The sequence below is a fragment of the Panulirus ornatus genome, chromosome 2 (assembly GCF_036320965.1).
Source record: "Panulirus ornatus isolate Po-2019 chromosome 2, ASM3632096v1, whole genome shotgun sequence".
Classification (NCBI taxonomy): Eukaryota; Metazoa; Arthropoda; class Malacostraca; order Decapoda; family Palinuridae; genus Panulirus; species Panulirus ornatus.
The window spans coordinates 92,512,169-92,524,668 of NC_092225.1; the positions used below are offsets into that span (position 1 = coordinate 92,512,169).

The 12,500-nt window shown below is 41.8% G+C and overlaps 1 protein-coding gene across 2 annotated transcripts in view; it reads left to right on the forward strand.

Moving 5' to 3' along the window:
* LOC139758380 (uncharacterized) overlaps nucleotides 1–12,500 on the forward strand; it is a 326,365-nt gene that overhangs the window by 255,838 nt on the left and 58,027 nt on the right. For both annotated transcript variants that reach the window (XM_071679698.1, XM_071679709.1), the window contains exon 2: nucleotides 5,499–5,697. In XM_071679698.1, coding sequence (XP_071535799.1) covers nucleotides 5,646–5,697 — 52 coding nt within the window. In that variant the 5' untranslated portion in view covers nucleotides 5,499–5,645. The remainder of the gene's footprint in view (nucleotides 1–5,498; nucleotides 5,698–12,500) is intronic.

Sequence of the window (12,500 nt, forward strand, 5' to 3'; positions counted from 1 at the left end):
GTGCCCAAACCATTTCAAAACACCCTCGAGGTTCTGCTCTCTCAACCACGCTCTTTTTATTTCCACACATCTCTCTTACCCTTACGTTACTTACTCGATCAAACCACCTCACACCACACATTGTCCTCAAACATCTCATTTCCAGCACATCCATCCTCCTGCGCACAACTCTATCCATAGCCCACGCCTCGCAACCATACAACATTGTTGGAACCACTATTCCTTCAAACATACCCTATCTTTCTCTTTCCTTCCCTTTCTATCACCCTTTCTCTTCTGCTATCGTTACTCTTATGTTCATCATCATCATCATCATTTCCCTGATCTACATTACTAAGCTCACAATTGAGAATGGGCTGTCGAAGACTAGAGCCCCCTTGTCTAGCTTAGGTCTAAAATTAAATCTATTTCACTCGGGCTAAAAGTAACCCCCACCATCGCTCACCGCACACAGCCGCTATACCTCAACTATATATATCACTATAGCTCACCAGTATATACACAGACTTGGCATATATCACTGTAGCTCACCAGTACACACGCAGACTTGGCATATATCACTGTACCTCACCAGTATAGACACAGACTTGGCATATATCACTGTAGCTCACCAGTATATACGCAGACTTGGCATATATCACTGTACCTCACCAGTATATACACAGACTTGGCATATATCACTGTAGCTCACCAGTATACACCCAGACTTGGCATAAATCACTGTAGCTTACCATTATACAAGCAGACCTGGCATATATCACTGTAGCTCACCAGTATATACACGCAGACTTGGCATATATCACTGTAGCTCACCAGTATATACACGCAGACTTGGCATATATCACTATAGCTCACCAGTATACACGCAGACTTGGCATATATCACTGTAGCTCACCAGTATATACACGCAGACTTGGCATATATCACTGTAGCTCACCAGTATACACGCAGACTTGGCATATATCACTATACCTCACCAGCATATACTATACGCAGATCTCACCAGCATATACTATACGCAGACTTGCAAACTATAATGCAGCGTTTGAATTATAAATCTTTTTTCTTTTCTTTTCTTCGCATTACACGATATAAAGCCTCACTTTCATTCCATCGGTTATTGAGTGAGTTTTACCATGCTCTGCTCTGCCTCAGTCATCGGGTCAATTAATTACCGATTACCTGTGGCCTCTCATTAATGGAGATAATCGGTGCAGGTGTATAAAGCCTCCCATTCAAACCCATGGAGAAAAATGTAACTTAATAATTGGAAAGCCGAAATCCACGGGGAGGTTGGGTCAGCAGATGCCGGGATACGGAAAGGTTCTCTCTCTCTCTCTCTCTCTCTCTCTCTCTCTCTCTCTCTCTCACACACACACACACATACACAACTAGGAAAATCTAAGCGAGTACAACTGGTCACAGAAAACTGCATCTCACTGATGTTAATCACCTCCATAATTAACCAAAATTCATGAGTATATAATGTCGTGAGTTTGACCATTATATATATATATATATATATATATATATATATATATTTTGCTTTGTCGCTGTCTCCCGCGTTTGCGAGGTAGCGCAAGGAAACAGACGAAAGAAATGGCCCAACCCACCCCCATACACATGTATATACATACGTCCACACACGCAAATATACATACCTACACAGCTTTCCATGGTTTACCCCAGACGCTTCACATGCCTTGATTCAATCCACTGACAGCACGTCAACCCCGGTATACCACATCGATCCAATTCACTCTATTCCTTGCCCTCCTTTCACCCTCCTGCATGTTCAGGCCCCGATCACACAAAATCTTTTTCACTCCATCTTTCCACCTCCAATTTGGTCTCCCACTTCTCGTTCCCTCCACCTCCGACACATATATCCTCTTGGTCAATCTTTCCTCACTCATTCTCTCCTTGTGCCCAAACCATTTCAAAACACCCTCTTCTGCTCTCTCAACCACGCTCTTTTTATTTCCACACATCTCTCTTACCCTTACGTTACTTACTCGATAAACCACCTCACACCACACATTTTCCTCAAACATCTCATTTCCAGCACATCCATCCTCCTGTGCACAACTCTATCCATAGCCCACGCCTCGCAACCATACAACATTGTTGGAACCACTATTCCTTCAAACATACCCATTTTTGCTTTCCGAGATAATATATATATATATATATATATATATATATATATATATATATATATATATATATATATATATATATATATATTCCGATGAGTGGGTGAAACTAATGCCGTCAAATGCGCAGTTTTTAAGATGAATATTTTAGTTCAATTCTATGTATTGCCGAGATTCGTTATCTTTGAGCATTTACATAAAGAGGAAAATATGTTTTTCTAAACAGGTAAGTTCGGAGCGAACCAGAAAAAGCATGAGCAGATAATATATATATATATATATATATATATATATATATATATATATATATATATATATATATACATTAGCCTAAGCCAGGTACCATTTTATCGACCAGCTGCTAGTGGGAGATAAAGAGCTGGGTTGACTTTGGACAGACTACTTCGACCAGGATTCAAACCTGCTTCTCTGAGGCTGCGCTACATACCAGCAGCAGGGAAGTGATGCACTCCTTCGCAGTGAGAAGTTCTTTAATCTAACGCCAAAGGTTCACTCTTCATTCGCGTTGGAACCTCGTGCAGGCAGGCAGGCGACTGCAGTCCGGTAACACCTACACAGATAACGAATCAGCCGAAAAGATACCAAAAAAAAAAAAAAAAAAAAAATGTTTCCTCTGTTTTCGCTCCGACTCGAAAGTGTTGGTGATACGTCTGGGGGAAACCTGAGCGTTGACGCAGATGGTTGGCCAGTTGGCTGGCTGGGTTTATTTAAGGCCTGTTCACCAACTGCCAGGGGTCATTACGAGCCAGCGTCAACGTAAGTTACATCCACCAACCGAAAAAAAATTCTTTATAACACCTTCTTCAGGTGCTGAAGATAATTATTCTAAGACCACCACATGTGTATACACCCCACTATATACATGTGGGGTCCATGGACACATATGTATACACCCTCACTATATACATGTAGGGCCCATGGACACATATGTATACACCCTCACTATATACATGTAGGGCCCATGGACACATATGTATACACCCTCACTATATACATGTGGTGCCCATGGACACATATGTATACACCCTCACTATATACATGTGGGGCCCATGGACACATACACTTGATAAATTTTGTACTAATATGGCCGAACTGAGGACTTTTGTTACTTTCTCTTTTCACCTTTATCTGTCTAAACTTTTCCCCAGTCACCTCACTTTTTACACAACCTTAACATTAAATTTGTCCTAATATTCTCCATTTCCTAAAAATGTCATGACACGACGATGAGTTACAGACTGACATACAGTTACATAAAGATCTCACAGACCCCAGGTCGATGTGAGGTGCTCTGGCTGTAACGCTACTTATAAACAAAAAAAATAGTTCCCCTTAAAAGCAGGAAAATAAGAAAAGGAGTCCCTTTTCAAAGGCAGCACAAGACATGGAAGGCATAGCAAAGGCTTTCCCTCCTCGAACAGTTGGAAGGAATGTTACAAATGAAATTCGTAAAGTAAAACTAGACTGAGCCATAAAGATGGTTATATAGAGTATTTGAAAATTTGATGGATGTAGTTCATGAAATTGTTGGACCAAGGGTTGTAAAAAGAAAAAAAAAAAAAAATCCACGAATTCCTTACAATTTTCAATTAATTGCTTCTTTCATCAAGGTTTCAATTAGTGAAATATAATTATAAACACATATCTGTCAAATGCGTTTGTGACTGCAGTTAATGAACTTGATTTATGAACTTATATACGAGGTGTAAAAGTACCTTGGAATAATAAAAAGAAAAAGCACACATTTATAAAAAAAAAAAAAAACCGGCTTGTAATTTGTAATGAAGCTCTTTGATATTTAGGACTTATGTGACATTCTATGCATTCCCTATTTTACGTTCGTTAGAAGTTTGTTGTGAGAATTTCCATCTTTCGGCTTACATCGCTCTGGCATCACTGGGCAGCATCTGGTATACAGGACTCATTCCCATTGCTCCGAGAATGGAATGTAAAAGAATGATTGCGTTTGCCAAGCAGCCAGTGTTCTGACTGTTCCGAGTGCTTTATGTGGTTTGCATCATACATTTGCTTCTGGCAGGACGGATGACCGGGAAGATGAGGCGTAGTTTAGGGTGGAGCGTTTGTGATAACGCTCGTTCACTGTCTTGGACAATCACATGTTTACCAAATGGCGTCCTAGCTTCGACTCTTCGATGTATATCAACTGACTGTTATATTTCTTCCTTGTGTCTCCCCTGATGATGTGATTATTACACGAAAGTGCACTTGGGAACTTTTCGTGTTTCATTTTCCCCGTGGACTCATAGGAATATACTTGATCACGCGCAAAATTGTAATCCTTTCCAACATATATATATATATATATATATATATATATATATATATATATATATATACTATCCCTGGGGATAGGGGATTAAGAATACTTGCCCACGTATTCCCTGCGTGTCGTAGAAGGCGACTAAAAGGGGAGGGAGCGGGGGGCTGGAAATCCTCCCCTCTCGGTTTTTTTTTTTTTTTTATTTTCCAAAAGAAGGAACAGAGAATTGGGCCAGGTGAGGGTATTCCCTCAAAGGCCCAGTCCTCTGTTCTTAACGCTACCTCGCTAATGCGGGAAATGGCAAATAGTTTGAAAGAAAAAAGTTTGAAAGATATATATATATATATATATATATATATATATATATATATATATATATATATATATATATATATATATATATATATATATACGTGTGTGTGTGTGTGTGTGTGTGTGTGTGTGTGTGTGTGTGTGTTAATAGACCAAAAAAATGTAGAGAATCGTTGACAACTTTCTCGCCTCAGAGCAGACACATCACCCTGCTCCCGCGTGGAACGCAGCCCCAAAGCTGCAGGAACCATATAAAGGGAGTCCTAGGGTTATATATCATCCCTACTACGGAGTTTCTGTGGATTCAAAGCTACGTTCCACGTGGGTGCAGGGTAAGGATGGCTCCTTTAGGGCAGGGAATACGTGGGAAGTATCCTTCCTCCCCTATCCCCAGGGATAATATATATATATATATATATATATATATATATATATATATATATATATATATATATATATATATATATATGTATATATATATATATATATTCCTACGAGTCCACGGAGAAAATGAAACACGAAAAGTTCCCAAGTGCACTTTCGTGTAATAATCACATCATCAGGGGAGACACAAGAAAGAAATATAACAGTCAGTTGATATACATCGAAGAGACGAAGCTAGGACGCTATTTGGTAAACATGTGATTGTCCAAATATATATATATATATATATATATATATATATACTCTTGAAATTCTGTTCACCCTTTTCATCTATTCCTGACCAGGTTCGCGCGCAGGGCCGCCCACACTGCACTGAGCCGCCCACTAAACGAGGCCACCCACACCGCAACAAGCCGCCCACACCACCACGCCCACGCCGACACACCCTACTGACGAAGTGGTGGTGCCGGGATCCAAGGGTGGTACCCAAGATGAAGAGGCCAAGTCCCTCGTTGCTCCTAGTCACCATCCTTCTACAGGCAGGTGAGGCGCACTTCTTCACTGTCTGTCGTTCCCAATACAGTTCGAACACGAGACAGTAATGGGCGTCATGGGGGGGACGGCATATCCACCAAAGGTTACTCACTCCAGGCCTTCTCGCCACCCGCCCCGTGGAGGATGTGAGGTTCAACTCCCTCACGCACGCCTCCCTCCCTCCCCGTCCGTCACTAGGCAGGACGCCCCTGGCCTGGTTAACTAACCCCCATCGACGCCCATCGCAAACATCTCGCTAGATGGGGGGAATGGGAGACTTTCAGAAACATGCCCGTCAAAAAGGGCTTGTGAACCACGCCAGGCAGACTGGAGCTCTTGAGATTATTATTATCATTATCATTATCACTAATCACTTTTATCATTATCAAATATCATCTTTATCATTATCAGCATTACTTATTATCAGTATTCATTATTACTATCATTATCATCTTTTTATTATTATTACTATTATTATTATTATTATTATTATTATTATTATTATTATTATCATTATTATTTACCCCGAGCTGATACTCGTGTTCAAACCGACTTGCTATATAAATCCACCCCACGACTGCCAGCAACCGAGCCACATCTACATCTACCTACTTCCTACAGACCACGAGCAGCCCCAACATGTGACGCTGCTTATGTACGGCAGACGGAAGGTGAAGGCCAAGCTGGAAACCCGTAGCCTTCCAGAACTCTGGCAGAAAGCAGCAAACTCCGAGGGTATTATCGCCTGGCGTTGCGAGCCATCTACCCACTTCATCCTTACCATCACGAAGGAATAATATCATTCCAAAAGGAGAGAAAGAAGTCTGCGTGGTGGTAATCCACAGCAACCTTCCATGATACTAATATCATTTCAAAAGGAGAGAAAGAAGTCTGCGTGGTAATAATCATCCAAAGCAACCTTCCATGATCATGAGATATGGTCTTCCTAACGGTGGATGTCAACCTGATACGGAATTCACGAGTGTCCGTTAATTAAACCGTTTTCTATGACGACTCACCCCCGATCTCTCCCCGAGATCCGTTCTACTATTATATGTCAAAGACATACACTAAATGGAATGACTATACATATAATATGCGTATCATACGTATAAAAAAATACATCACTTCTATGAGATATACTGAAGATCTCAGATGTCCTCAATATCGGAGCTGGATCTTCAAATATTCAGGGCTATCGCCTAACAAAGAAGGAACACAAGCTCTTATCAAAAAGCATTGATCAACTTCTACAGTTTATGTTGCTACTACGGTGAACTACATTAAAAATAGAGATCTAACGAGGAATAACATGATAAGAAATCATAAAGCATTAATTACATCTAAACATGCAGTGAAGGAACAATTAGGCTATGATTTAACTCAACTAACAATTAGGCTATGATTTAACTGATCTAATAATAAGTACTATAATTAAAATTAATCAAGCTTGGATGTAGGCCAGAAAATAGTTGATGTATTGGGGTAACTCCGTTATTCATTATTCATATATATATATATATATATATATATATATATATATATATATATATATATATATATATATATATATATATATATATATATCTTTTTCTTCTTTTAAACTATTCGCCATTTCCCGCGTTAGCGAGGTAGCGCTAAGAACAGAGGACTGGGCCTTTTTTGGAATATCCTCAACTGGCCCCCTCTGTTCCTTCTTTTGGGAAAAAAAAAAAAAAAAAAAGTGATTGGTTCTCAGTGAATGTAGGTTTGCGGCAGGGGTGTGTGATGTCTCCATGGTTGTTTAATTTGTTTATGGATGGGGTTGTTAGGGAGGTGAATGCAAGAGTTTTGGAAAGAGGGGCAAGTATGAAGTCTGTTGGGGATGAGAGAGCTTGGAAAGTGAGTCAGTTGTTGTTCGCTGATGATACAGCGCTGGTGGCTGATTCATGTGAGAAACTGCAGAAGCTGGTGACTGAGTTTGGTAAAGTGTGTGAAAGAAGAAAGTTAAGAGTAAATGTGAATAAGAGCAAGGTAATTAGGTACAGTAGGGTGAGGGTCAAGTCAATTGGGAGGTAAGTTTGAATGGAGAAAAACTGGAGGAAGTAAAGTGTTTTAGATATCTGGGAGTGGATCTGGCAGCGGATGGAACTATGGAAGCGGAAGTGTATCATAGGGTGGGGGAGGGGGCGAAAATCCTGGGAGCCTTGAAGAATGTGTGGAAGTCGAGAACATTACCTCGGAAAGCAAAATTGGGTATGTTTGAAGGAATAGTGGTTCCAACAATGTTGTATGGTTGCGAGGCGTGGGCTATGAATAGAGTTGTGCGCAGGAGGATGGATGTGCTGGAAATGAGATGTTTGAGGACAGTGTGTGGTGTGAGGTGGTTTGATCGAGTAAGCAACGTAAGGGTAAGAGAGATGTGTGGAAATAAAAAGAGCGTGGTTGAGAGAGCAGAAGAGGGTGTTTTGAAATGGTTTGGGCACATGGAGAGAATGAGTGAGGAAAGATTGACCAAGAGGGTATATGTGTCGGAGGTGGAGGGAACGAGAAGTGGGAGACCAAATTGGAGGTGCAAAGATGGAGTGAAAAAGATTTTGTGTGATCGGGGCCTGAACATGCAGGAGGGTGAAAGGAGGGCAAGGAATAGAGTGAATTGGATCGATGTGGTATACCGGGGTTGACGTGCTGTCAGTGGATTAAATAAGGGTATGTGAAGCGTCTGTGGTAAACCATGGAAAGATGTGTAGGTATGTATATTTGCGTGTGTGGACGTATGTATATACATGTGTATGGGGGTGGGTTGGGCCATTTCTTTCGTCTGTTTCCTTGCGCTACCTCGCAAACGCGGGAGACAGCGTGTTAATTGACAGGCGCGCGAAAGAGAGACTTTTGGATGTTAATGTGCTGAGAGGTGCAACTGGAGGGATGTCTGATCATTATCTTGTGGAGGCTAAGGTGAAGATTTGTATGGGTTTTCAGAAAAGAAGAATGAATGTTGGGGTGAAGAGGGTGGTGAGAGTAAGTGAGCTTGGGAAGGAGACTTGTGTGAGGAAGTACCAGGAGAGACTGAGTACAGAATGGAAAAAGGTGAGAACAATGGAAGTAAGGGGAGTGGGGGAGGAATGGGATGTATTTAGGGAATCAGTGATGGATTGCGCAAAAGATGCTTGTGGCATGAGAAGAGTGGGAGGTGGGTTGATTAGAAAGGGTAGTGAGTGGTGGGATGAAGAAGTAAGAGTATTAGTGAAAGAGAAGAGAGAGGCATTTGGACGATTTTTGCAGGGAAAAAATGCAATTGAGTGGGAGATGTATAAAAGAAAGAGACAGGAGGTCAAGAGAAAGGTGCAAGAGGTGAAAAAAAAAAGGGCAAATGAGAGTTGGAGTGAGAGAGTATCATTAAATTTTAGGGAGAATAAAAAGATGTTCTGGAAGGAGGTAAATAAAGTGCGTAAGACAAGGGAGCAAATGGGAACTTCAGTGAAGGGCGCAAATGGGGAGGTGATAACAAGTAGTGGTGATGTGAGAAGGAGATGGAGTGAGTATTTTGAAGGTTTGTTGAATGTGTTTGATGATAGAGTGGCAGATATAGGGTGTTTTGGTCGAGGTGGTGTGCAAAGTGAGAGGGTTTGGGAAAATGATTTGGTAAACAGAGAAGAGGTAGTAAAAGCTTTGCGGAAGATGAAAGCCGGCAAGGCAGCAGGTTTGGATGGTATTGCAGTGGAATTTATTAAAAAAGGGGGTGACTGTATTGTTGACTGGTTGGTAAGTTAATGTATGTATGACTCATGGTGAGGTGCCTGAGGATTGGCGGAATGCGTGCATAGTGCCATTGTACAAAGGCAAAGGGGATAAGAGTGAGTGCTCAAATTACAGAGGTATAAGTTTGTTAAGTATTCCTGGTAAATTATATGGGAGGGTATTGATTGAGAGGGTGAAGGCATGTACAGAGCATCAGATTGGGGAAGAGCAGTGTGGTTTCAGAAGTGGTAGAGGATGTGTGGATCAGGTGTTTGCTTTGAAGAATGTATGTGAGAAATACTTAGAAAAGCAAATGGATTTGTATGTAGCATTTATGGATATATATATATATATATATATATATATATATATATATATATATATATATATAATCAATTCATAATTTAACCAGCGGTATATATCCTTTACCTTCGTTTTTCCCCCTCCATCCTAACTCTTCTCTTTCTCGCCCTCTTCAATCAGTCTTTTTCTACTAACAAGTGAACGTCTGATAACGATAAGAGATTTACATGTATTTTTCAATCCGGTTTACGGATGGTAAAACATTCGTAAACAAATGCTTCATCCGCTTTCGTGTGATTTACCGCGACTTCCTTCATTTTCGTTTGCTGAATAGCTGTGCTTTAAAATGATGTACCCTTATTTTCCTTCTGATATGAGAACCACACAAACGCGCGCGCGTGTGCATGACCAAATCCGTATGGGAAAATTGGATGTCATTCTCCATGCGTGTAAAATGTGGAAGTGAAAATAAGGCTAAAAGCCCTCTACAACAATTGTCCTCTAGGTTCATTATCTCCCAGGATGATTTAATGACGAGCTAAACCATGTACGAGCTTTTCCATTCCATCAAATGAAGATTATTATATAATCTATTATTCTCATTTTCTATGCTCGCTCGATGAAAATGCGACCCCACCCTCCCACCCACCACCCCGCAACAATGAAGGGCATTACAGACGTAAACCACACCATCAAAAACAACTTTAAATAAAGGGCAACATTAGCGAAAATCCCACCCGTTCTAACGCGAACTAACGCCTTCACGGCACCTCGGGTCGGGTCCTTTTTTTTTTTTAACCTAATCAGTTTCCATGGTAATGTGAAAGGCGATCATTACGGTGTTCTCTGACCCACCCCCAGACCCACACTGACCCACCTCCCAACCCACCCCAACCCACTCCCTACCTCCCCCCCCCCACCCACCCCGCCACCGCCCCTCACCCCCACCACCTCCCCTGGTAATTGGCGGTGCCATGGAGGGAGGGAGGGAGGGAGGGAGGGCGCTCGCTCGCTCGCTCGCCACCCGCTGAAAAGCCGGAGTCCTTCGTTAACTGGCCGGGATCTGTATGCGTCCTTGAGTCTTGCCTTTATCCCGGCGGTGCTCAGGTGGAGCTCCTGATGGCCCGGCGACTCAATACCCCTTTTGCCCTGGCCCTCCACTCCTCCCTCTCCTCCTCCTCTCTCACCTTCCCTCCCTCCCTCCTTCCTCCTCCCTCCCTCCCTCCCTCGCCACTACCAGACCACTCCCAATACTCCTCCTCTTCTCTCTCTCTCTCTCTCTCTCTCTCTCTCTCTCTCTCTCTCTCTCTCTCTCTCTCTCTCTCTCTCATTCCCTCTCTCTCTCTCCCTGCCTCTTCAGCTTCCCCCTCTCACCTGTTTCAGGTCTCTCTCTCTCTCTCTCTCTCTCTCTCTCTCTCTCTCTCTCTCTCTCTCTCTCTCTCTCTCTCTTCCAAACCCCACGTTGTCTCCATTCCCCTTCCCTTTTCCTTTCATTTTAAACACACACACACACACACACACACACACACACACACATGGGTCTCCATGATGTAGCGGTTGGTGTTGCTGACCATGAGTCACCATGGGCCTGCCTGGAGTCGGGCCAGCCAGGATGGGGTTCGAATCCTTGGGTGAGGCGTATGGCCTACACCCAACCCTAACTGTTCATCCTCCCCTCAGGGTTGCTCTGTTAATGGGTACTTGACTTAAACGAGGGTGTGTTTGTGTGTGTGTGTGTGTGTGTGTGTGTGTGTGTGTGTGTGTGTGTGTGTGTGTGTGTGTGTGTGTGAGCTGATAAGGGTAAAGGCAAGGTAAATAAATGTAAAAAAGTTAAGAGACGGAACAAACACTCTCTCTCTCTCTCTCTCTCTCTCTCTCTCTCTCTCTCTCTCTCTCTCTCTCTCTCTCTCTCTCACACACACACACACACACACACACACACACACAAAGTACCCACAAAGTAATCACAAATCATTAATCCTATTCTAATGACACGCACGCACACACACACACCAAGCTGTCTGGGTAGCTTAACGCATCACGTCACAAGTCTCCCCATCACAAAAAAAAAAAGCGCATCACGTCACAAAAAAAAGCGCATCACGTCACAAAAAAACGCATCACGTCACAAAAAAAACGCATCACGTCACAAAAAAAGCGCATCACGTCACAAAAAAACGCATCACGTCACAAAAAAAAACGCATCACGTCACAAAAAAAAACGCATCACGTCACGAAAAAAAACGCATCACGTCACAAAAAAACGCATCACGTCACAAAAAAAACGCATCACGTCACAAAAAAAAACGCATCACGTCACAAAAAAAACGCATCACGTCACAAAAAAAACGCATCACGTCACAAAAAAAAAATGATGTTTAAAGAGAGCTTTTTAGCCTTCTACTGAAGACCTGGGCTCACAACATGGACTGTACTCACACTGAGGCAGGCAAAGGAGCACTTATGATCTATGAAATAAAACAGGAGGGGAGAAGGTGTTTGTTTATCTTACTAGGAAGACGCACAGCTTTTGTTTGAAATAAAGAAAACGTCACCAATGCTTCCAGTAATTCCTCGTAATTCCTAAGTCTGCCCTGGATACGTCACAATGATTCAGAAATATTCATTCTTCTCATTACTCAAACAAAACGATTCAGAGAGGTTCACTCATTTCACTTGTGATTAGCATAAGTATAAATAATTTTCGTCATATATATATATATATATATATATATATATATATATATATATATATATATATATATATATATAAAATTTATAAAATGATA